The following is a 25,093-nucleotide window of genomic DNA, read 5'->3' on the forward strand; positions in this document are numbered from 1 at the left end:
CTACACGCGACCTGCAAGCCGCTCAGGCCACGTCCCGTGGAGATACACCTGCGCGCCGGGGAGCTCCACGTACAGAACGCCCCTGAAAACGAAAAAAGAAGTAGCTCAAAAATACATGCCGGCCTGTATATGAATATGCATTTATACCTGTACGGCGAACCTTAAGGTCTCCTGTACGTGCACATGAGGAAAACCACTGTGGGCTCGAAGGCAGGCAATCCCCGAGGGCGCAGCGACCAGAGGAACGACGGAAAGGAAGGCATCCGGGACCCACTAGTGAGGATCACGGCAAGGAACTACGATGCATCGAACTCACTCAAGATGGAGGACTCACAGAAGGGACAGACCCTCGCAAGTTGAGACGAATGAACGCCAGAAGGCCAGCCACACAGCGAGGTGAGATACCGAACAGCAGAAAGGGAAACAAAAAAGAGGCGCGGCGGAGGGGAAAAACCGAAAAACAGAAAACACGTACTTGTAAGCATCCGGCATTTGCTCCTGTGCATCTGCTGCCTTCGCGGCCAGCGGGTGCCGCGGGAATTCAGCCAAAGACGGCAACTTGACGCCTGAGAGCGTCACGAGCGCCTCTTGAAGCTCAGCTGCGGAGGAATAAAACATGCGATATAGAGAAGGGGACGAGGAAGAAGAGACGAGCTGCAGAGCCTTCGCCTCGCGGGCAGTGATGGGCTTTGCCTTGTCCAGCGTAGCCTGCACCGAGAAGAAAACACGCGAAAACGAGCGAGTGAAAAATAACGAAAGAAGAAGGTTCCAGCAAGGAAGAGACACACATGCCACCGACACAGCAGGAGCGAGGCAGGTAAGAGCGAAAAGCTTGAGACAAAAAGGAGAGACTGGTGACACACGGAAGCGCAGAAGACCCGCGAGACACAGATAAACGAGACACACCGGTGTGTGCGAGGCCGAATTCGACAAGACCAAGTTCAGACACACACGACGCAACGCCGCGGACAGCAGGAAGCCGCGGCTGGCTTCAGGAAGAGTGTTTGACGCAGACACCTACCTCAAGCTCCTTCTCAAACGCCGCGAGATTCAGCGCAGAGATCAAGGCCGCAGAAAGGCCCTCGGGCGCTGCTGCTTTCTCTCCCGCGGCGTCGACCCACTCGACGAACTCCTCGTTGATTTGCTGACCCGCCAAAAACGGCCTGAAGAGACAGAGAGGCAGGCGAATAACGCCTTTTCGCGCTGCGCGGAGTCCGCACATGCCCATGAAGCAGACACAAGACTTGCACAAAAACGCATGTCGCAACATCCAGGTCGCGGCCTGAGCCCGCGACGAACGGGTGTCGAATCGTGCGTCGCATCTCTTAGCGGACGGCGAGGGAATAGAACAGCTGCCAGGCATTCGCCTTCTGAGTCTCATACTGAAGCAGCCTCAACTCTACGCGCTCCAGCCAAAAGATCATTTTGGCTAATTTTTCGTGTTCGAAATGCCTTCTTACTTCCAGTCAGCTGGCAGCCCCATGGCGTCGGAGCTCTTGCGGCAGCGAGAGAGGACAGGCACGAGACAGGACAGCGGCTGAGAAGAAAAAAAAGACATCCGAGGCGCAAATGGAAAGAAAAAGAAATCTTGTACGCACTCGCAACCGCCGACACACACCTGCGCGCTTCTGCAAGGGAAAAGCGATAAAACGAGAGAGAACTCGCTTACGAAAAAGCGATAAAAGGGAGAGAACTCGCGTACGTAACGCAACCTGTGTCGACCAAACCATATCCTCCCCCCTCTCTGGCCTATTTCCTGTGTAAGTGCATACACAAATAAATATATATATAGGATATATACATATGTGGGAGGAATGCGGTTGCTGCGAGGCGTGTCTGTCAGCCAGAAGGAGGCAGCAGAACGATGAAACACATCGGAAAACTTCCACAACCATGCAGAAGATAGGGCGGAGATGATCGGTGCCACCACGAGGCTAAACAGTCGCCTCCGCCGTCGTACCGCACCCACGTGAAGGCAGAGACCTTCACATACGCGTGAATTCCTCTTTCGCAGAGCCACAGACCAAGTTAAGAGGGCGCGACAGAATCGAATGCTCACCGCTGCAGCAGCTGTTTCCTCCGGCTTTCTCTCTGCCGGAGCCTCGCCGTCGCCCTCTGCGTCCGCCTGCCGACTCAGCACGGAAAAAGCAGCACTCCAGGCTTGCCGCGAGAGAAGAAGACCGAAGGCAGGCAGCGAAGTCGAGCGCCAGAGTCGCGTCCGCAGCTCCGCCGAAAGGAGAGCGCCAGGGGAGGGCGCGCTGCAGACAGAGAAAAAGAGAAAAAAGAGTTAAGAAACGCACAGCACCGCCTGCAAAGCTCAGGGGGAGTGCAAAGGCTCCTGAGAGGGAGCCTGGAAGGCTCGAGTCCGCGCCATGAAACGACCAAGTGAAGAGAGGGCACCTGTGAATCTGATTCATTTGTTTGACCATTTTCCTTCGAGCTATCAAAGTATTCACTGATTCGATTTCTCTCTCTGCCCACCTGAAGAAAGAAAAGGGCGACGCGCAGCCCGTCGCGGGATCGTCCACCAGGCGCTCCACCGCTTTCTCGAGAAAGCCGAAAAGGTCAGGCGAAAACTAAAAAAAAAAGACAACATAAAGACAGATCAAGAAAAAGGACCCGCGCACGCTAGACGACAAGACGACACGCAGTTCTCGTTGAGAACTCACCTCGAGATCGGCTTCGAGGAACAACGCGAAGGGCAACCCGAGCTTCTCGAAGACTTGCTTCGCAGACCAGAGCAGATGTTCGCTTTCCATTTCTTGCCTAAAAACAAAAAATTCAGCTCTGCCTTGCAGCATACTCTCCATCAAGCACTTAAGGAGAGAGAACTTCACAAAAGAAAAAGGCTTACGCGGAGATACGCCTGCATGTGCTGTCTGCCATTTTTGCTCAGGCTGTGAAGCAACAACCCGCATGGAACTATAGCTGCATATATATGTATACGAATCTAAGTGCATGTACGTGCGGAAGGGTATCTCTACAGGGGTTACATACACAAACATACATATATATACATATATATATGTATGTATCAGTATACGTGAAACAGTATCTCTACACGTTTACGTGCGACAGTTTCGTCTCGTAGCGCAGCTCAGTCTCGGTCCGCGTCGTTCAGGCTGAGCCCCAGCGCAGTCTCCCCGCTGAGAGCGCAAAACTCGTCTCTCGCAGGACAGCGAAAACCGGCTCGCATCGCCGCACGCAAAACGCACCTTTGAGACGACGAAGGCGAGGCAGCCGCGCCGCTTTCCTCTTTGTTTCCATCCGAAAGATGCTTCGGCGGGCTCAGAGAGAGCGGCAGCTTCTTCACGTTGTGCTGCATGTGGTACGCGCCGGAGGAGCCCACGCGGAAAGGCGCGACGGCACTTGCCTGCCAGACGCTGGAGCCTGCCTGAAGAAAAAAAGGGGGAGATGGAAGGCGAATTATACAAACAGGAGGACAAACCACACAGAGGGGAGTAGGAGAGAACTCTTCAGCAGAGGACGCAGCGCGAAGCGCCAAGCGGGCACGCCAGTCAAGCGACGCGAGAGAGGAGAAGATCCGCGAAGGGAAAAGACCGAAGAGAAGAGGCGGGGACACCGCCGGCGGTTGGACGACTAAAGGAAGAAAAGAAGAAGGGTGTGCGTTAAAAAAAATGGGCAGCGCGACACGCAGACACCGGCAGCAAAATCGCATAGGAGTCTAAGGGGAAATGAGAGCCACGCCAGAGAATAAAAAAGACGAGACGAAAAAGACTCAGATCGACGAAGAATACGACCGTGAGAAGAGGAAGAACATGAAGAAAAACGACGAATGCGAGGGCACGTGTGAAAAGACGACAAACAAGAAAACATACCTGAGAGATGATGACGGGAAACAGTTTCTTCCCAGAGAAAGCGTTCCGAAGCGAGAGGAGACTCTGCGACGACACAAACACAACAGGCAGGTCATTCTGTTCTTTCAAATCTCTATAAGTGCTCGCTTCGCACAGGCTTCATCCATCCCTCGAAGACCGTTTTCTCTTCGTTTCCCCGAAGCGGATTTGCACAGCCAAACAGCCAGTTTCGCGGCTCTGCATCGATTCTCCGCGATCCAGAGCTCTATAACGCGAACTGAATGATAGAGTTTAGTCGCCGACTCCCGAACTAAACTTCAACCTATCCAGCCAGCTGTACTTCTCATTTATATACATCTATTCACGCTTGTAAGTTCCTTCCAGCGAGGAGCAGGGTACCTGGAGGGTACGTGCCGCGCCTGGAGCGATGACCTGGGTACTGTGGAGCAGCAGGACGACACCGACCCCGTGGGTGTGGAGGTGCTTCTCCGCGTCCTTCGCGTGACTCTTCTTCTCGACGGGCGCTCGACTGGTTTCGCTCGCAGCCTCTCGGCTCTCGCGGAGCAGTTCCTTCAGATCGAAGAGCGACAGCGCCGCCGTCGCATCCCACACGCCGCCAGAGACTGAGCGAGCAGAACACGCGAACGCAGCAGGGGAGGCAGGCGCAAGAAACAGAAAGCGAGTCGAGCGACTGAGCGACAGGCGAAGACGCGGCCAGAAAAGCGCGCGTGTTCCAGTCAACACCCGCGAACCCGAGCGCTGCAGCGGACGCCGCCGCCAGGCTACTCAGTCCTCGATGAATACTCCAAATACCCTCCACTCGCAACCTAGCCACAAGGCTTCCTCTTTGCGTCTGCCGCGTCTCCGGGCCGCTACTTCTCTGTGCAGTCCCCTCACTCCCTCTGCCCGTTCGCCTCTCTCCCTCACGTAACCTCGGCTTGAACTGGCCGCGACACGCAACGCGTCACGAGACTAGTAAACTGAAATAGAAACATATGAAGCCACCCTGAAAAGCGAGTGCGTCTGACCCGCGTTTATTTTGCCTCTGCGAGCCCAGGAGGGCAGCGCGGCGTGTCTCTCGCGCGGCGCGTCCTTCGTCTCGGTCGCGTCGCCGGCAGCCGGCTGCGGCGGCAGGCCTGCGTCGAACTTGGGCGCCGCCGCGGCGAGCGCCTGCTCCAACTCGTGAATGCGAGCGAGGTAGTACGAGTGCAGCAGGAAGGTGATGCATGCGGCGCCGAGCGCGCCGACCAGGAGAAGAAGCAGCCCGCAGCGCCGACGGGACTGCGCGCCGTGGCCGAAGACGAGAGTCGACAGCTTCGCGAAGAGCGCGAAGCACAGCGAGCGCTTGTGCAGAGACTGCCCCTGGTGCAGCCTGTTCCGCAGCGTGGAGAAGCCGCGGAACACTCGCGGATTCACGTGCATCTTGAACAGTCGAGAGAGAGGAAACAAGAGAAAAAATCGGGAGGCAACGGGGAGCAGGGCGCACCCGACGAGGTCGATGCGCGCGAAAGATCCCGAGACCGGGGAAAAACGAAGCGCGCAGAGGAGAGAAGAGAGTCAGACTGAAAACGAACAGAAAATACTACGGAGAACGCGGATCAGTTGCAACCAGATACACAGACACAGTAGGGGAAGACGAATCGGTTGGAAACACACATATAGATAGAGGTAGACAGAAGACAAATCGACTACGGGCAGACAAAGGGAGAACCAAACGAACCGGATCGAGTAAGGACAGACAGCGAAAGTAGAGGGAAGACGAGTCGGCTGAAGACGCATAGACGATTAAGCTTGCATCAAAGAGGGGAGTTGCCACGCCACGGAGGATGTCTCTCCATCATTTCACCGTCATCGAGAAGATCTGTTTTTCTTTTTCAGAGGATGCGCGGCGCCTGAGAGACAGCGCCGCCTGCATAAAACGCCTTTTTCTTCCTCGCTCTCGTGGCGAAATGTCTCCGTGGAGCGTCGCCGCGGCCGCTGGGCCTGCGGACTCCCTTCTGGAGACAGCCTTTCAACCCAACACGCAAAGCTCTCCGCAGATAAGCGAGAGAAAGACAGAGGAGACGAAAAAGAAGGGTTGATTGCGAGACTAGATCGGCTCCGCTACAGTGATGCGAGACGGCGGCGAGGTGAAGAACCCCGCAAAACGCATAGGAACAAGACGACAGAGAAAGAGAAACGCAGGAGCAAAAACGCGCAACCAAACAAAGGAAGTTCCAGAAAAATGCTCAGAGAAGCCGCCCTGAGGCGAGCTTCTATGGAAACTGCGGCCTTCGCTCAGAACGACAGTAACCAAGCGACGACGTCACCAGCGAAGAATAGAGGAAGGACGAGGCTCCGCAGGCAGGCGGTTCTGGGAGTTAGATCGCCTGCTCCTCGGGGGGGAGGGGGGGGCGAACACGAGAAAAAACTGTTGTTTTTAGGAAAAAATGGGCGCGAAAGGTCGAAACCCAAGGCGAGAGAGGAGGGAGAGGCTTTTCTCCATGAATAGGCCGCTGTTCTCTTCAGCAACATTGAGCTCGAGAGCGGCTTCAGAGACAGAAAAAGCGAGAAAAACAAAAACGCAGCCTCGAGAGGCAAGTCGGCGCCGCTTCTCAAAGATGTGTCTCCACGCAGCCTTCAGGTCTGCGCGTTTTTCTCTTTTTCTCCTCGTTCGCCTGTACCCCCCTGCGCGAAAGTTTCGAGAGGCGAGGCGGGAAGAAGACACGCGAAAAGCGAGCCTCTTTCCTTCTTGTCGCGTCTGCTGCTGCGCCGTGCTTCTTCCCTCTCAAGGCGTTGCCATCGACGAAATCTTCTCTGTTCTCATATCTGAACTGCGACGGCCTGCAAATCGCAGCTTTCCTCCGCAAAGCGGCGCACATCTTTGTTGCGGAAAAACCCGCTGTCGGCGAGGCTGCCCAGCTTCTTCTCACCCTCCAACGAGACAAGCGATCATCCCGTCCCGCTTCGCGAAGCGAACTGAATGTCCCGACCGCGGAAAAACCGAAAAAAGAGCTTTGAGAGGCTGCAGGTCACTTGTCTGTCTCTCTGCGACTCGACGAAATTGCAAGGAGCGCAGCCGCTCACCGCTCGAAGTTCACTGCTCTTTTCTGTCATCTCGTGTTGCGTTTCCTTCGTTTCGCCGCTTGCTTCTGAGATTTTCGCAGGCGAGATGAAAAGGCAAGGCTGAAGTGCACTGCCACAGACCACTTGTGCGCTCTCGTGGCGCCGCGATCTCTTCAATTATTCGAAAACGAATCTTTAGCTTCATCCCAATTTCGCAGCGAAGGCGCCTGCAAAGATTCGTTTTTAGATCGCGCAGAGCGCCGGCAGGGTGTCTGCTGCGCCCACACCTACGCGCCCTTCTGCATTTCCAGCCCTCCACTCGTTTTCTCTCTCCCTGTGAAGCGCGGAGCGTCTCTCTCGTTTGCCTCTTCTGCCGCGCCGTCTCTTCCGCCATCCAGAGGCTGTGTCCCTGGCGTCGCCTGTTTCAGCCTTATGTTCTTCCTTCGCGCTTCTTTCAGCATCCGCTGTCCGCCGCATCCTTCTCTTTCTCTCTCTCTCCTGCGTGCGCCTTTCTCTCTCTGCGGCGCTTCTCGCGTCGCCCTCTGCAGCAGCTTGTTCTCCGCGCGGCGCCCTGCCTCGGCCGCGCGCCTTCTCACTCGTGAGCACGCGAAGAGGATTCGCCGGCAGCCCTCTGGGGAGTGCCTCACGCGCTGGGGCGGAGACACTCGACGGAGAAAGAAGCAGCTGAGCCCGCCGCGGCGGCGCGAGAGCCGCTCGGCAGAGGAGAGGGAGAGACGAGCGACGGCGCGCATGCCGAGGAAGGCAACTACGAAGCGAAGGACAGAAAGAGACGGCGGAGGTCGGTGCCTGAACTCCAGCCTCATAGTCCCCAAAAGTCTCAGGGGGGCGTGCCCAACCCCCCTCCGCCACTCCGCAGCGCTTCGAGGCAGTCGAGGGAGAGGAGCGAGGGAAAATGCGATGCAAGGAAGACAGCGGAAGAAGGAGAGAAGGACGGAGGGAGGTCCTGAGGAGCGCAGAGAGATGGAGAGAGCGAGCGCTCTGCAGGGAGGCTGGTGAGAGAACAAGGCGAGCTCGCAGGACAGAAGACGCGCTCTACGCGAAAAAATTCGCCTTCGTCTTTCGTCCTCTGTGATTCGTGACCTTTTTCTTTCCTGCCTCTTCTTCCAAGCTGCCGTCTCTTTGGCCCCTTTGCTCGCTTCTTCGGTGTCTCTGTATCCGTTGTGTTCTGTGTGTCTCTCTCTGGTTCCTCTTCGATTCTCTGCGCGTCTCCTCGCACGCTGCGCACTGGATTTTCGAAAGGAATTCTTCCCGCCGCGGATTCGATCTGCTGCGGCGCGAATGCCTCTCAGAATTTTGAGAGTTGACTCCTCGAAGCCCCGCGCCGTGTCTCAAAGGCTCGCGGAACGATGATGGAAGAAGGTCGCGCTTCCGCCTCGACTGCCTCTCGGCGGAAGTTGCCTTCTGGGGGGGAGTCCCTCGACGGCTCAGGAGACTGGCTGTCGCCTCCCCGCGCGCCGACCGCAGGGATCTCCTCTCTTCGCCGAGGTTGGCGCACTGAAGACGAAGAGCGCCGCGGGCTGGTGTCGCCTCTTGGCGGCGTTCGCAGGCTTTCCAGCGATTTGCAGGCGGGCGCGGAGGCGGAGCGGCGCAGAGGCCTTTTCGGGGGCCTGTTTGCGATGCCCTTCTCTCTTTTCTCCTTCGCGCCGCGGCGGGTGCTGGGCGCCTGGCGCGCGCGCGCAGCGCGGCTCTCTGAGAGGCGAGACGGCGACCCCCGCCGCGGCCGCAGCGACTACCTCCGCGCAGACCTGCGAAAGCGGAGACGCGCGAGCGCCACTCGCTTCCTCGTTCTGCTTGTCGTCTTTTTCGTCGTCGCGTACACCTTTGCGTCCCTCTTCTTGTCTTCTCTTCTCTCCTTGCGGCTCCCGGGGCCTGCAGCCGACGGCGGCCTCTCCTTTTTCTTCTCCCCTGTCTCGCTCTTCTTCCCCGCCGCGGAGGAAGGTGCATGGAACGCGGCGGACGCGGAGACGCCGCTCAGCGCCATTTCCGCGCTCTCCGCTTCCCTGCCGCGCGTCTCGGTCGAGGACTTCCGCCACATCAGCTCGCCTTTGCTGTTTCTTCTCGCCCGCGACGCAGCCGCTTTCTCCCCCGCCGTGGCGGAGCCTTCTCCTCTGCGATCGTCTCTCTCGCTGGACGCGGACACTGCGGCGGCCGCGTCGTCGTTCCTCACCGAGGATGCCGGCGGAGACGCGCCGGAGGCGGCGCGAGAGGCGACCGAGGGAGACAGCGGAGTCTCCTCGCCGCTGGCGTGCGTCGAGCTGTTGCCCTTTCCAGCGCCCTCCGCGGCCGCCGCCCCGTCGGCGGACGCCTTTGCGCTGCCTGAGGCGCTCCTGTCCGCCCTGGAGGAGGGCGCGGCGGCGGACGCCCCAGGCTCTCTTCAGAAGGAAGCTGACGACCCGTGGCGACGCATAAGTGGGAAGGCGCGCGAGCGGGTCGCGCAGCTGCTGCAGGCGACGGCGCCGTGGCTGCAGGAGCGCGCGGCGCTTCGGGCGGAGAGGCCCTCCGGCGGAAAGGGCGGCGAGCACACGGCGGAGACCGACATGCCGCCTCGCGCGCGTGGAGTCTATCCCAGCCTCTCGTTGTTTCTTCCAAGCTGGAGAGCGGCCGTCGCCGAGAAACGCGAGTTGTCTCTGCGTCGCGGCGCGACGTCGCCCTCAACCGCGGCAGACTTGTCGCGGCATCTGTGCGTCAGCTACGATCGCGGCTACGGCGTGCGCTTCGTCTCGCTTTTGCGCGCGGTCGCGGAGCCTGCGGGGCAGCCAGAAGCGACCGCCGCGCTTCCGGGGCCTGCTCACGACCCCCCCGCGTTTTTTGGAGGCATGACGGCAGCGGAGGCGAGGCGCGAGGCTTGCCAGAAGCACCCCTCGCTGTATGACGGCTGCTCATCGCTGCGCGTCGCGGACGCCTTCGCCTCGCTTCCGGCGGGATCTCCGCAGGCTGAGGAGGAGGCCAGACGGGCCCAGGGGACGCGCGAGCTGGCGCACATGTATTGGGGCGGCGCCGAGCCGCTGACGGCAAAGGAGCTGTGGGCGATCGACAGCTTCTTTGCGGCGTCTCCCGCGAGCACCCTCCGCGTGCACGTTCTGCTGCCCACCGCGCCAGAGGACGAAGAGAGTCTCCTCGTTGATGACGCGCCCGGCGCGGACAGGACCCCGCAACGCGACCGGGAGCCGGACGGCTGGTTCGCTTTCTTCGCGGCCTGGAGCCGACGACGGAGAGATCGCATGCGCCGGCGAGTGGAGGATGCGCGCGCACTTCATCTCGCGCAGCTGCAGCTCTTTTGGCGACGCGGATTCGACCTGCAGTACGTGCAACACGTGTCGCTCAAGAGTTACATTCGAGGTAAGATGACTTGCACACGCGACGGCGTCCCTCTCGCCAGCAGCGCTCCAACCTCGAGACGCACATCCGGCTTCAAATTCTCTCTTAGGCTGAACGAGACATGTGTGAGGGATCCCCACCCTGCGTAGGGCACCCTTCTGCCTGGGGCGTCAGTTGCCTGGCTGTTCGCCGCGCCCGGAGTCCTACGCGAGACTTCGACGTCACGCGATCATCGGATTCTTCCTCCGTCAAACTCACTGACTGCACACCATTTTTTCTCTTTTTTCGTGCGTCTCGTCTCTTACGGATGTACTCAGTTGGAAGGCGTCCGGTCTTGGAACGAGCACCCCTCCGCCCTCCGCGTGCATGCGTGTGCGTCTGTGCGTCCGCTCTCGCCTGCGAGACATTTTCGTGTCTCCCCTCTGTGTGCGTTGGCCTTTTGCAGACACGCCGTTGGCGCCGTATGGGGCGTCGCTGCGCGTCGCTTCGCTGGCGAACCACAGCGCGTTGTTTGGAATCCTGCGGCATGCGCGGCAGGCGACGACGGCGGACATTATGCGCGCACTCTTTCTCTTCAAGGAGGGCGGGCTCTACCTGGACATGGACTTCGTGACGCTGCGCGGCTTCTCCGAGCTGCCAGCATTCCTCGTCTGCGAAAATCCGAGCTTCGAGCGAACGGAGGAACGGGAGAGGGAGGAGGCGCGCCGAAGGCGACGGGGGGACACAGAGGACAAAGGGAACAAGGAGGGCGATGCGGAGATCCGGGGGGCGTCGGCGGCGGCGCAGCGGGCGGGGCGGCAGTTCCGCGACCGGCGGGGCTTTACGGTCTTCCGATCCTGTGCGCCGAATAACTCCGTGGTCAAGACGGGCGAGAAGCGCCACCTGTTCATCCGCGACATCTTGCACTTCATCGCGAAGAAGCTCGCACACGCGTCAGTGGGTCAACTCGCCATGCGCGCCTGGGGCTTGCTGGGCCCTCTCGCCTTCCGCTCCGTCCTCTACAGCCGTTGGGTGGCTGCGGGCGCCGCAGGGGTCGCCTGGGAGCGCGAGGTGGAGGAGGCGCGCGACGCGTCTGCCGCGGCGGCCGCGAACGCCTCCCGAGACCTCGGCGGCGGCGCGCAGCAGCAGCCTGCCGCGCCTCACGAGAGTCACTGGTACGTCTTGCGCTTCGCCAACTCGGCGCCGCCGCCACCCCCGCGAGGTCGGCGCACGGCGGAAGGGGGGGGGGAATCGGGAAAAATAGGCGAAAATGCCAGCGGCGACGACGAGGGCGAGGACGCGCGCGAGGAAGACCTAGGGCCTCTAGTGCGCCCGCTGTGGCTCTACGGGCCTCTCTCCTTCGAGCCGCTGCTGCCGGCGCCGGGGGCCGGGGGGCGGTTTCCGGCGCTGGAGAGCGACCTCTTCTGGACGGACCAGGGGCGTGAGGAGGGGTTCGCGGAGCTGAAGAAGGTCGCGCAGAGCGGGCACTTCTACGGACTTCATTTGTTCGCCAAGACGCTTCTCGCGCGCCGGCCGGCGGGCTTCATCGCCTCGCTCGCCGCTGAGCCGAACTCGGTCATGAGCGTCCTCCAGTCCACCTTCTGTGCGGTCTACTGCGGAGAGGAGATGCTGAGGATCTTTGTCGGCGATGAGCAGAAGCAGTGGATCTCCGATGTGGTCTTGGACAAAATCAAAGCTGTCCTCTCGTGGCTCTGAAGCGCCAGGCAGCTTCGGACTTCGCCTGCGGAGAGCGCAGCGATGCAGAGGATGAGTGAGCGCGACACCTGCCTGGCGCAGCGCTACGCGCAGGCAGCTAGGGTTTCCGTGGGTGCTAGCGAATCGCCTGAGTGGTGCATGCAGTCGCCGTAAAGTGTGACTTCTTTACCCGGCGCGACGGGTATCTCTACAACTGTAGAGTTCGCAGACGGTTTCTCAGTCACGTTACAGGAGGCGTCTGAATGTGCGCGTGAGCAATTATCAGGCCGCCCTCTGTATGTCCGCACGATCCTGCGAGAAGCAAAGCGGGTTTTGAGCTTTTTAACGAGACGCGCGTTCTTTTCACCATTTGTACACGGTGTGTCTGACTAAAGGGTATCGTCCTGCATGGAGCACTTGCCCGTCAAACGTGTGCGCTGTGCGTTAATCCGTTTGTCAATGTGTGCTTCATTTTTCGCGCGACTTGGAGTTCTAGGAAAGCCTCCGCGAGCTGCCGCGACCGGCGGAGCTAGGCGGCGCGGGTGCTATGCGCGATTGGCTGGGGTTGTGGCGCAGCTTGGAAGGAAAGCTGCCCTTTCAGCTTCGCTGCGTCGCTTAAGGCATTCTCTGACTCCGGTTTCCGCACTAGGGGGTTTTCCAGGCATGCAGATCTTCCTCCAAACACACAGACGCGCGGCGATACCTAGAAACCTCACAATCTGCTCGCGGTGCGCTGCAGGCACACTTTCTTCCAGCTCCCTGAGTGCGCGGCTAGGACGGAAAGTCCGAGCGCGGAAATGCACAGGGAGGTCTCCGTTCGTGTCTAGTTCTTTTTGTTACACAAGCACTGCCTCTTATAAAATTATTCTAAAATTGGGAATGATAGAGCGCGCTTCTGAGAACGGCGTAGTTTCTGGTTCGGTCCCAGAGAGGCCTGCAATTTCCAGAAATTATAGTCGATCTAAGAGAGAGCGAAACAAAAGCCCCGCGCCGAGGTTCGCCGGCGTGTGCATCCAAGTCCTGAAGCCAGGAACGTGTGGACGAGTTGGTCACTGGCTCCTGCGTTGCGGCAGGAAAAGACATTGTTTTCAACCCATTGACTGAGTAGCTCCGGTGTTGGCGAGAAGCGAGACACGCGTGAGTCTAACCCTAGACATGTACCAGACTCAACTCAGAAAAACGAAGCACTGTAGTTCCTAGAATCCTGAAGAAAGCTCCGGTCATGAGACGCTGACAACCAAGTTATCTAGGATTTCTATGCAGCCGACGCAGAGGGCTGCCGTCAGCCTGCGCGGAAGTTGCTCGCTCGCGGACTTCCCGTAGAGCGACGCGGCGGACCGCTGTGCGCCCCCCGCTTCTGTTGCGACGTTGGTGGTCCTTTCGGTTTCCAGAGTCCGCAGAATCGCGCAGCAAGCACGTCCCTTTCGTTGCGACGCTGCCTGTGCGTTTTACTTAGTGTGCGCTTCGGGTTCGCGATCGAGCGCCGCGCCAAGCCCCTTGACTTACGTGTCAGGTCTGCGTGCGCGTCAGTCTCGGCGAAGCTACGCTGAAGCAGAAAATCAGCGTCGCGGGCGCCGCCTCTGCGAAGGATTCGTCGCCAAGCCTGCCTGCGTGCGTATGCGAGTGTGTACGTAATCAGCTGGCTGGCAGCATACGCCGAGCGGCTTGTGTCGCTCCGCCTTGCGACGCGCTTAGCAATCCCACTCATTCTCAGTTAGGCATATATGCCTGTATAGATGTATATATATGTATACATGTAGGTATACGTATGTATATATATATGAATAAATGAAACCAGCCGCTCTCCGCTAGCCGTACAGGCTGCGCCTCTCCACTGCGAGGAAGAGACTCACCGCCTGGCGGCAAATTCATTCTTCGTTCAGTTAAGTGGCTGCCACATGATGATGCACACGCACTGAAGGGGGAGAAAAGGGAGAGAAGAGGGGGGTGGGAGACGGCGCAAGAACTGAGTCGCGCACGCGGATGAGGGAGGAAACGAAAGAAGCCCATGCACGAACGGCAACGCAGCCCCTGCGAGAAAATGAGAGGAACAGAAGAAAAAAGGCTCAAGAAGAAATGCTTTGCTTCGTGGCAAGGCTGCCATTTTCTAGCACATGCCAGAAGGAAGCGCGGTGCACTAGCTGTCTTTCCACCCCTCCAGTTTCTCTTTTCTACATACCGTGCAAAGTCGTTTCCTGTCTCGTCGCTTGCTTCTCTCTCCTCGTTCGACGGGCTCTGTCTTCTGTCCGCTGTAGCCATTCAAGCCTCCTCTGGCGATGCCTCATGGGCGCAGATCCCATTCAGATCGGAGAGGAGTCTTTTTTTGAAAGAAGTGCAAGGCTCGTCCGCGCGCGCCTGCTTTGCCTCGCGGGCCCCGCGCAGCGCGGTGACGCTAGCCAGCCCGAAGCCGAGAAAAAAACTTTTTTTCACACGAGAGAGAGAGGGAGAAAACCGGGTGATACACTGCTGGAATCCTTGCCTGACAGAGGGGCTCGAGGCTTCAGGGTGACTCCTCCTTTTCCCGCTCTCAAAAACCTCTGTGCGGTGAAGACATGCTCCCGCGACTCAAACTGGCGCTGGAAGGTCAACGCCGCCTAGCGCCGCGCGGACTCCTTTCTCCGAATTCGTGCCTTTTTTCTGGAGGTTTTCTCCCCGAGGGGATTTGGAGAAGATGAAATCTTTTCTCTGGCGGCCACACAGAGTGGAAATGCGTCTTCGAGTCTCCGTTTGAAGATCGGGAGTCCTCTCTCGCGCTGCGCGCCTTCCTCGCTTGCACCGTGTGCTCGCTCAAGGCCGCCCGTCGTAGTGTCTGGCTTCTTTACTCCACGTATCTGACAGTGTCTATCCTCTCATTCCTCCTCGCCGTCTCCATCTTTCAGCGAGCGGGCGTTCTCTGGGGCGTCGCCATTTATTCCTCAATCGTTCAGTTGGCAGACTCACCGTCAACGCACGCCAGATAGGCTGCGAGATGCGAAGTCTCTCAGCCGATATCTGAAGAAATCTCGAGGCAAGCGCATATGGGTAAATTTGCAAGGGTGTATGAGTGCGGGAACAGACATCGAAGAGCTAGATGTGCAGACGAGGCTTGCTGATAGGCGGGCTCGATGCACAGAGACATATGCGTCGAGGGAGCACCTGATGCCTGTAGAGAGGCTAGAGTCATCGAACAGCTGCATGCGTAGAGGCGCTACTTCGCTTGTGGAGCTCCAGGCTGCTGTTAGAAGACTTGAATCGGATTGCTGAAGATTTATTTCCATGCTCTGCGACAGGATCTGCCTGTCTCCAGTCTCGCGATCTGGTAAACCCTTCCGTCTCTGCGCGGGACTTTGACTAGCCGCTGAGGACACGGTAGGCTTCTTGTATCCTTTCATGACAGCGTGCGCAGCCTTCGCCTGCGCATCGCCTTCTCTGCTTCCCACTGGTCTCTTCTTTTTGAAGTTTCCTTCCCGTCTACGCTGTCGACTTCCGGGCTGCGCGAGGGGAGGTTTGTCATGATTCAGTCTCATCCCGTCTGCGCAGGCTCGCTAATCGGGGCTTTGCTGCACGGCTGAATTGCCTCGAGGCTCGTTTTTCGGCATGCTGCGTGACTCGCGGGACTGCAAGTTTGGCTTTTTTTTCACTCCCGCTTCTGAGAAGATCCATGGCCTCCGTCGCCTCATTCGCTTCGCTAGTTTCTTCCCCTGTTGGACCCAAGACTCTCTTTTCCTTTTTCGTGAGCGTTGGCTCGTCGACTGTGCCTTTGCCGCCCTTGGTCTGAGGCTCTTTCCCTCCTTTCCGTCTCGTCTCCGCCTCGCTCGCTGTCGGTGAATTTTAGGTTTTCAAGAAATCTTTTTGCAAGTCTCCAGGTGTTCCTAAGTCGGCTCACGTGTTACACCGGACGGTGATCTACCGTGGACGCGCTGCCCGTTGCGCGGCGTGCCGCCCTCTCTGGAAGCTTCGCTTTCTTCCTTCTCCATATTCGCACTCACTTGCGTCATCTTGCCTCTTCTTGCGTCTCCCCCCCTCCGCCTTGATCGCGCGCCTCCTTCAGCATGGCTGCGCGCATCGTTCCTGCCTCGGTGGCGCATCGCCCGGCGCGTGCTGCTGCCGGCGACCTGGAGGCGAGCGCTGAGGAGGAAGCAGGGGGGGTCGCGGGCGTGGAGCGATTGTCGCCGCGGCGTTTTCTGGCTTTTCTCGCTGTGTGCATTGTCGTTGCGCTGACGCTTCACGTGATGGTGCTATCTGCGCTGGTGAACCGCGTGTTGGGAACTTCGCCGCTTCCAGAGATATCCGTCTTCCACGCGGCGCACGAGCTCGACGAGGCACTGGGGCTGGCGCCGGCCTCCTCGCTCCATTCTCTCTTCGCTCACTCGGCATCCGCGGGGAGTTGGAGGTCCCGACAGGGGAAGGAGGGCGACGACGTCGAGGGCGAAGAAGCGGTCGGGGACATGGCGGGCGTGCTGCCCGCGCGCATTCCGTCCCTCCGCGAGGTAGCCGAGATGCTGTTTCCGCCGCTCTCCACGCAGACGTTCGCGTTTCTTTCCTCGCCGCGCCTCCTCTTTCTGCTTACTTCCTCCGAGCGCGAAATGACAAGCGCCTTCGAGGCCGCCCAGAGAGAGACTGAGGGAGAAGCTGAAGGCGGGGCGGAAGAGGCCGTCGGGCCTGCCAGCGGCGGCACAGGGATGCGAACCCAAGCAGAGGGCGATGCCGCTGACTCGCCATTCCGATGCATTTCCCTGCTGCCGGTCTCGCAGACCTCCCCTGAGGTTTCGCTCTCTGCGCCTGTGGCGCCGCCGTCGCTTTCTCCCTCCGCTGCCGCGGCTCCAATGATGAAACGGGACCCGCGTTGGCCGTACAGGCATCCGCAGTACTTGCCGGAGGACCTGACGAGGGCGCCTGGGGCTGAAGCCGTCTCTTCGCATCTGCTGGCGTCGCCCTTCTTTGCAAATACCTTTCTTCAAAGGAAAGCCACGCGCGACGAGCGCGAGAATGGTGACGTCCGGGGCCGCTCGCTGCGCCTCTACATGCAGCAGCTGCGCGATGCACGTCTCGCAGCTCTTGAGAAGATTAAAGCGCCCTGGCTGCTCGAGCGCGCGACCGGCGACCCCATGGGATTCGTGTCTGTGCGGCTGTCCAGCTGGCGCAGGTCGCTGCAGACAGGCGCCGTCATTCCCCTGGCTGGGGTGTATATACACCCCGCGAGCCCGAAGCCCCCGACCCCGGAGAGACCCGCTCTCCCCGGGGACCCAAGCAGAGCCCCGAATGCAGGAGCTGCCGAGGAGCTCGATGGCAAAAAGGAGGCCAGAGAGACAAAGGCCTCGGCGGATCCTGGCGCAGAAGAGTGGAATGGGGACGCCTTACCCCGAGCCCTCTTAAAGGAGCAGCTCTGCTCGACGTATGACCCGCATTACGGCGTGAGGGTTCTCGGCCTCCTGTCCGCCTTCGCCGACCCTGTGGCGCTCGAAGCGACCGAATCTGCGCCTGCAGAGTCAGCCAGGGAGATCGCCGAGAAACCCCCAGACCGCTCCGGCGGAGAGGCGTCGCCTCTGCAGGCGAAGCTCCGCAGTGCCTGGGGGGAGAATGCCGCGACGCCTTGCTCGCCGTCGCTTTCGCTTTACAGTGGTTGTTCCCGGCTGAAGGTCTACCCGTTCTCGCTCGCGCATCTCCACGGGCCCCCCGGCGCTGCGGAGGACGGCGGGCGGCTTGCGTCGCCGTCTTCCCCCTTCGATCCGCCGGCGCTCGCCTCCGAACCTGACGGGACTCCGTCCGATTCGGCTTCGCAGACGGAGGAGGCGGAGGAGACGAGGCGCCCAGACGCGGCGGCGGAGACGCAGACGCGAGAGGCGGGGCGGGGCCTGGTGTACCACGCGTTCTGGGGAAGCTCGAACGCGCTGCCTGGTCGCGCGTTGTGGACGCTGGATAGCTTGTTCGCCGCCATGCCTCGAGTGACGGTTCGCCTCCACGTTCTCTTGCCGGCGCCCGCGAAAGAGATAAAGGCGCTGAGGGTGGCGCTCAAAAGCTTTCAGGGAGCCGCGGGCGAGGCGGAGGCGGAGACGCAGGCCGCGGCGGCCAGCCACCGGGAGGGCGCAGAGGAGGGCTCCGGGCCTGCAGATGAGGCGCCTCGGAAACGGGAGTGGATTGGGTTGGTGCGGCACTGGCTGCGGCGAAAGCGAGAAGAAAGCAAAGAACAAGAATCCCGGCGAGCGCGCGCACTCCACCTCTCGCAGCTGCAGCTCTTCTGGCGACAGGGCTTCGATCTTCAGTACATTCAACACATCGACCTCCGCGCCTACTTCCAAGGTAGGGAAGCGAACATACGCAGCCGGCGCGAATCACTGCCGCGGCGACAATGAGGACTCTAGGCCTTGGTTTCAGAGGTCTGGTCCCTTGCATGTTCAACCCGTTCATTCGCGTTTCCTCGCAAAATGGGATTCCCCTTTCTCGCCTCTTGTCACGCGCCGCCGCCTCTCTGTCTTTCTTTGCTCCGCTGCCCTTTTGAGTTCGGGACGCGAGGCAGCTGCGTGAGCACCCGCGCTTATATTTATATATGTAAGAGTTTATAGTATTCTTATTTCTCCATGTAGACGTGGTTGTACTTTGTACTTTGTCATGTGAGCGAAGAATTTCGTCTCGCCTTGTGGCATGCAACTGTTTCCTTTTCGCTGCCCGCAAGTTCTGCGTTGGCCTCTTCGCAGCACTCGCTAGATCACTGATCTCTCAGTGCTTGATTAATTAGCGCGAAAAGCGAGGTGCTTTTTACCTGTTGCAGGTGTTCTCTCCATTCCGTGCGCACGCACGCGCACTGGCAGCTAGGTAGATCCATGGATATCTCATCAGGGGTTCCTTCGTGTTGTGGATCGGGCGCGAATGATACCGCTGCGCCGCCTCTGCCGCAGCTTTCGCGCTGCTTTCATCTCTCTGTTTCTGCCTCTTTTCCCCGCGTCATTTGCAGACACGCCTCTGGCTCGCCACGACCTTGAAAAGCTGGAGCTGAACATGTGGGCGACGGTGAGCGAGTATTTCGGTTTTTTCCGTCGCGCGAGAGCCTCTGCGCTGATTGATCTGCTCAAAACTGCCGCGCTCTTCAAAGAAGGCGGCACGCTGATTGATCTGGATGTAGTTTCCCTACAGCAAGCGTCGCATCTTCCCTCGCAGGTGTTTTTCTGTGAGAATTCGCCAGCGCAGCAGACAGCGGCAGCGGCGGCGGGCACCGAGGCGCAGGCGGCGCCGCAAGGCACAGCGGAGGAGGGTCACGCAGACCTCCCGTTCTGCAGCGTTAGCGACGCGTTTGTCAAATCTGTGAACCCAAGAAGCTCGTTTTTGAAGAGAGTACTGGAGCGACAGAGTGAGCTGTTGGACCGCTGGGGGACAGACGAGGCGTTGAGACTTGCGTTCGGCGGTCTCGGGCCGCGCGTCTTCAGCAGAGTGTTCAGAGAGGAATTCTACGGCGACGCTAGAGAGGGCGTGCGGGAGAAGGTGCGATTTTCTCAGTTTGCGCCGCCGCCTTCGTTTTGGCCTCGTTGTGCATCTCGGCGGCGCCCTAGGGAAGAACGGACTGGAGAAGAGGACGGACGGTCACCCGAGGACAGCGAACGCCCTCCAAGCGGCGGCCTGGCAACTCATGAGGAGCCTGCAGACGACAAAACGAGCGCAGGAAGGAATGACACTCCAGATCGCGAACCGAGCCAATGCACCACGAGTGAAGAGCGCATTTGGGTCTACGGCCCGTCGTCGTTTGCGCCCTTGTCGGGCGGGCGAGCGGGAGTGTCGCCGAGTGCACACGATGCCGCTTTTTGGGTAAATGAGAAACTTGACGAGGGAGCTGCACTCTTCAACCAAGTCGTTCGAGACAGCAACGTCATGGCGTGGGTAACCCACACCAAGGCCATCGCAGAGACGCGCGGAGACTTGGGCGATCTCTTGAGGGAAAACCCCCATTCATTCATGGGCATGATGCAGGCTACGTACTGCCGTCTCTACTGCGGCCCCGAAATGCTGCATTTGTTCGCTGGAAAGGCGATACAGCAGGGGGTTTTGGAAGGATTATTGTCAAAGCTGGTGACGTTCGTTCTGTGGTTGAGAGGAAGCCAACCCGTCGGCGGTGACACCTAGAGAATAGACTTCAGAATAGCCGAACATCACGTTAAACACACGCAGCCGGGCGCCGAAAGCCAGAATTGAGCCGGAATTATGTTCAGACGGATTCGATGAAAAGACAGTCTAGAAGGTGGTGGCGGTCAGACTGTCACGCCGATGGTCAGACTTATGCTGACTCACGAGGTGTGTAGCGAATAGAATACCAGACGGACAATAGGAGATGGGCTGTCAACGCAGGCAAAACGCCTTTAACAAACACTCCACGCTGAGGGTTAACAGGCAGCCTGCCGCCAGAGTGCGCTGGGTGCGCAACCGGCCGCAGAGGTGGATTAGACACGGTCTCCGTACCTCTGATGTTGCTCTCGTGTGAGCGTTTTGTGAAAGAAGGAGTTACAACTGTCACGATCCATCCAGTCGCACAGCGGCTTGAGTATCTCTAGGGAAGACAACTAACGACTACAAGCTCACAAAGCTCCGACAGAAGCCTCTCAGTGCGCAGTTTGTTCCCAGCTGGATTTCCACATGAATGCGAAATTCCGGCGATGTCTCATTTTGAGCGGCTCAGAGCATCTCCTCGCAACCGTGTGTGCGATTACAAGCACTCAGCGCGCTTGCCTACGCCACGTCATCCACAGCAGCGCTCAAGCACAAGCGTTTCTAAGGAAATTAAACCAATTATGCAAGATAAATGTTTACCATCCGTCATTACCGTTCCGCACAATCGTAGGTTCAAGGTATATAAAGACTTAGACTAGCGTTGGAGCAGAATATTGAAGATGACTCCGGTTATGAGATACAGGACTACTCAACATGGTCCGGCACAGTATGCATCCTGCAAGACTTGAAGACTTGCCTGCTGGTTTGGGCCAGCATGCACCGAAGCGTACAGACGCTAACAGAAAAGGCAACTTTCGTGAAGGATTTACTTCGTTGGTTGTAGAGTGTGACGCTAGCTACCGTTCAGCCGATCCATAACAAGTCAGAAACGCTGGACCAGGCGGAGCCTGAGAGCTACGTGAGAGTGATCGTAGACCAGGGGTTCAAGTCTGGTTGACCTGTACGACTCTGTGGAAATATTTACTGAGTTCTAGCCGAATCACGTGAAAAAATCACAATTATCAGCTTCCGACAGTTACAGCCGCACTACACCACATAACTCGAACGGAGAGTTCATCTCCTGTCGGCAACGCTTTCGCGAGTTGCTTGATTACCAGGTGCCCCCCTTCTACGTGCCGCCTCCCAGGCAGAAGGCATGTGCCAGAAACGAGGGAAACCGAAGCGAGGGTCCGCCCGCCGAAATGGTCACGCCCCAGTCATACATCTATCCGTATCCGCAAAAGACACTCGTATCAGTCCCACGGACACTCGGCTTTCTGTAGGCGACAACGTCGGTCTGCTCAAGGCATCTACGTGCAAATTCGCCTTCCTCGGCGACGCCAGTCACAAACCTGCAATACCGCACTCACGGCCGCGACACGGTTGCGAGAGAGACTTCGTCATCGGCGGGGAGACTGGTTATATGAGGACACAATCGTGCAGTGGAGACTGCGATGATTCAGATATCCCACAGAAAGCTAAGCGTTTTTTGCGTTCGCCAGTAAACATCCTGCGAGTGATATGCCTGCGCTCTCGATGGTTCTACATCAGTCCGGAGGGGGAGAGCCTTTCTCGGAGGTTAGAATGGCGAGAGCAGCGCAGCTGCCCCAGCCAGAAAAGGAACGACGATCCCGCCGGCAATTCTCCAGGTACCTGCGTGCACGACGACTGTCAAGTACTTCACTCTCGGATCGGGGGGCACAGAAAGCCTTCTCAGGTGTGCTTGGAGGAAGGAAGCAGGGCTGTCGTCTCCTGGTGAAGGCTGACTTGTGCGGCTACGAGACTTCTGGTCGTCTTCCAGTCTTTTAAGACGCCCATTCACTTCGCCGTCCCCAGCACTCTCCCCGTGTTGCCCTTGTTCGGATCCTAACCTCCTTGGTAAGACGGGAGCTGGTGTCTGCGCCGTCGTGGAAGGTGCTGGTGTCTGCGCTGTCGTGGAAGGTGCTGGTGTCTGCGCCGTCGTGGAAGGTGCTGGTGTCTGCGCCGTCGTGGAAGGTGCTGGTGTCTTCGCCGTCGTGGAAGGTGCTGGTGTCTTCGCCGTCGTGGAAGGTGCTGGTGTTTGCGCCGTCGTGGAAGGTGCTGGTGTTTGCGCCGTCGTGGAAGGTGCTGGTGTCTTCGCCGTCGTGGAAGGTGCTGGTGTCTTCGCCGTCGTGGAAGGTGCTGGTGTCTTCGCCGTCGTGGAAGGTGCTGGTGTCTTCGCCGTCGTGGAAGGTGCTGGTGTCTTCGCCGTCGTGGAAGGTGCTGGTGTCTTCGCCGTCGTGGAAGGTGCTGGTGTCTTCGCCGTCGTGGAAGGTGCTGGTGTCTTCGCCGTCGTGGAAGGTGCTGGTGTCTGCGCCGTCGTGGAAGGTGCTGGTGTCTTCGCCGTCGTGGAAGGTGCTGGTGTCTTCGCCGTCGTGGAAGGTGCTGGTGTCTTCGCCGTCGTGGAAGGTGCTGGTGTCTTCGCCGTCGTGGAAGGTGCTGGTGTCTGCGCCGTCGTGGAAGGTGCTGGTGTCTTCGCCGTCGTGGACGGTGCTGGTGTCTTCGCCGTCGTGGAAGGCGCTGGTGTCTTCGCCGTCGTGGAAGGTGCTGGTGTTTGCGCCGTCGTGGAAGGTGCTGGTGTTTGCGCCGTCGTGGAAGGTGCTGGTGTCTTCGCCGTCGTGGAAGGTGCTGGTGTTTGCGCCGTCGTGGAAGGTGCTGGTACCTCTGTTGCCACACTCGTGGGTCCTGAGTCAGACGTCTGGCTTGCCTCCTCTTGCGCCTCAGTGGCTTGCATGCCTTTCGAGCGGGCTTCCTCTAGGGACAGGGCATGTTCTTCTCCTTGTGGGGGATAGCTGTCGAGCTGTTCGTTCTGCTTTCCAGCAGGGCCCACTGTTTGTTCAGGTACTTGGGAGCTCGAGGCACCAGGCAACACGGAGCGGTTATCGGACCCGTCTAAAGTTCCATTGGACCCGGGTGAGGGCTCGCGGCTTTTCGCATGAGAGTTTTCGTCGTATCTACTGCCACTTTGCTGGGATGCACCACCTGTTCCTCCGGTTGCCTCGGGATTCACCGGGGACAGCGACCTCACTGCAAACCTCACACAAAACGACACGGGTCCGCTCAGCTTGTGCGGAGCAGGATTCGTGAAGGTATACGTGACCCCCGCTCGAGATGAGGACGCGTCAGCATACGCATCCTCTGCAGTCCGAACCCAAAGGTGGCTCGTGGCACCTGGAAAAAGAGTTTTGTATTCAACAGTTTTGGATGTGTCGCACACGCCGTGTTTGAAAATATACGCCACGGCATTCATGGCGTCGGCGGATGGATAAACAGAGGATCCCCCGTTCGACTGAGGCGAAAATACGGCATGGCGACTCAAATCGTGCACCACAAGGGCTTGGGATGGGCTGAGCCAGACATCTCTGTGTTCATCAGCATCCAGTCCTCCTTCAGGAATGGTGATGTCGACAGAGGGCTTCGCGGCGGGTTCTTCCGCGGCCGACACGGCGCAGAACACCGTGCCGCTTACGACACCATTGAGCAACAGCGCAAGCGCCACAGGCGCGCGAGAGGTTAACGTCATCCTCACAGCGTAGCAGGAGACGTGTTGGAGGCTATTTCCGCACTCGGCAATCCCTGCAAAAGACTCCGTCCGTACACACGTCCTCCGTCGCTCTCGTTCCACACTGATACAGAGAAACTTGTGCAGACCAGGTATGGGGCCAGGAGGGCGAGCCCCCCCGAACTCAGAAAGCGCGCGGCTCGCTAGCTGAGAATAGTCAGGAGGGACGCCGCCGGAGCGTGGCCAGCGGCGGATCGACCGAGGGTCGGGCTCCTCCTGCAACCCAATCAGCATGACCAGCGGTTCACCCCTACCGGATTGCCACCGTTGATGAGTATGGCAGAAGAGAATCACACTCTTCCCGTCTCATCAAAGACGCCCAAGACTTTGGTGACTCTGACGCGCCCAGTGTGTGGCTGCAGAAAGAGGATCCGATACCTCCGTCATTGTGCTCCAGCGCACACCTGAGCCACCAGACGACAAGCTGCTGGGGTGTAGTCAAGGATGTGTGGCTACACTGTCCATGCAAACCTTCGGGTAGCTTTCCGGAAAGATGCCCGCCACATGCAGCGAGCTTCCAAGTGCTGCGGGTTCGCGGAAAGAAAGGGTGCACAAGAGCCTGCCTCCGCTGCAGCTGGCTTTCTGTGGCAGTCTGCTCCGGTCCCGCTGGAAACTGCACGGGGGCGTAACCCACCATCCTAGGTGGCGATCCGTTCCGAGCTACCAACTCTCTGCTGCAATGCACCTTTCGTTGCCGCTGCAGGCGCATCCGCAGCTGCTTTCATGCATCGAAGCAGAACGGTTCACGACTTCCACTTATTCACGTGATATACGGGCTGTGAAACAGGCGCCCTGTTTTGTAGTGCACGTGAGATGGCATACGCCCTCATCTTTCACACGGAAGTTCTCGCCCGTCCCTTGCGGCCGACTGCGGAGCGGCCCAAGATGCAGCGTACTCGCGATAATTCTCAACAACGTCGGCATTGATCGGTTACTTACTGCGACACTACTTTCCATTTGGTGACGTACGGGCTCATCTGCACCGCCAAGAGCTGATAAGCGTTCAACGCGACAGTCGGGCTGTGCGTTGAACGCTTCTCACCTCTTGAATGAAAATGCAATCCTGTCGTGCATTCCATGCGGCTAGCAGTGCTTTCCCTGCATTCCATGGTGGTGGTGGAGCATCATCAATCCGCAAAAGCAGTTTAGGGGCAGGTTCCTCCTAAGGAGGACTTCTGAGTCGCCATTCCAGGGAGCGTCACTGCGCAATTCTCCGTCGACGTTGGGCAAGATCCCCCGAAAGCCAGCGTTCCGCGTAGCGACTGTCACAGACACATTGACATGCCTGGCTTCTGCATACACGCTGCCTCCATTCCGTAAACCTTTTGTACTGCCCCGGGCAAGCCAACGTAACATGCTATCCGGAGCAGAGCTTCCTACGGTACGTAGAGTCACGTTCCGTATCAACATACATACGGCGACGCTGAAAGCTATATTCCGTGCAGGCTGCGGAGGCTACTGAGGT

General features: G+C 58.9%; 5 protein-coding genes across 5 annotated transcripts; 3 read left to right on the forward strand and 2 right to left on the reverse strand.

Moving 5' to 3' along the window:
- On the reverse strand, positions 1-5,240 carry BESB_049150 (Alpha-1,3-mannosyl-glycoprotein 2-beta-N-acetylglucosaminyltransferase; the record flags this gene model as incomplete). Its single annotated transcript, XM_029363366.1, has 11 exons — positions 1-82; positions 476-708; positions 1,022-1,163; positions 1,461-1,537; positions 2,060-2,258; positions 2,482-2,576; positions 2,670-2,766; positions 3,234-3,394; positions 3,840-3,902; positions 4,218-4,441; positions 4,847-5,240. 11 exons carry the CDS (start codon positions 5,238-5,240, stop codon positions 1-3), a joined length of 1,767 nt encoding a protein of 588 aa, XP_029220732.1.
- Positions 5,241-7,150: 1,910 nt separating this feature from the next.
- On the reverse strand, positions 7,151-7,687 carry BESB_049160 (uncharacterized protein; the record flags this gene model as incomplete). Its single annotated transcript, XM_029363367.1, has 1 exon — positions 7,151-7,687. The coding sequence occupies one exon, from the start codon at positions 7,685-7,687 to the stop codon at positions 7,151-7,153; it is 537 nt and encodes a 178-aa protein (XP_029220733.1).
- A 543-nt stretch (positions 7,688-8,230) lies between these two features.
- On the forward strand, positions 8,231-11,897 carry BESB_049170 (uncharacterized protein; the record flags this gene model as incomplete). Its single annotated transcript, XM_029363368.1, has 2 exons — positions 8,231-10,223; positions 10,648-11,897. 2 exons carry the CDS (start codon positions 8,231-8,233, stop codon positions 11,895-11,897), a joined length of 3,243 nt encoding a protein of 1,080 aa, XP_029220734.1.
- A 4,010-nt stretch (positions 11,898-15,907) lies between these two features.
- Positions 15,908-19,967, forward strand: BESB_049180 (uncharacterized protein; the record flags this gene model as incomplete). Its single annotated transcript, XM_029363369.1, has 2 exons — positions 15,908-18,155; positions 18,808-19,967. 2 exons carry the CDS (start codon positions 15,908-15,910, stop codon positions 19,965-19,967), a joined length of 3,408 nt encoding a protein of 1,135 aa, XP_029220735.1.
- Positions 19,968-21,569: 1,602 nt separating this feature from the next.
- BESB_049190 (uncharacterized protein) lies at positions 21,570-23,602 on the forward strand (the record flags this gene model as incomplete). Its single annotated transcript, XM_029363370.1, has 4 exons — positions 21,570-21,626; positions 21,990-22,755; positions 22,908-22,979; positions 23,442-23,602. 4 exons carry the CDS (start codon positions 21,570-21,572, stop codon positions 23,600-23,602), a joined length of 1,056 nt encoding a protein of 351 aa, XP_029220736.1.
- Positions 23,603-25,093: the final 1,491 nt, after the last annotated feature.

This window comes from Besnoitia besnoiti, chromosome III (assembly GCF_002563875.1).
Source record: "Besnoitia besnoiti strain Bb-Ger1 chromosome III, whole genome shotgun sequence".
Classification (NCBI taxonomy): Eukaryota; Apicomplexa; class Conoidasida; order Eucoccidiorida; family Sarcocystidae; genus Besnoitia; species Besnoitia besnoiti.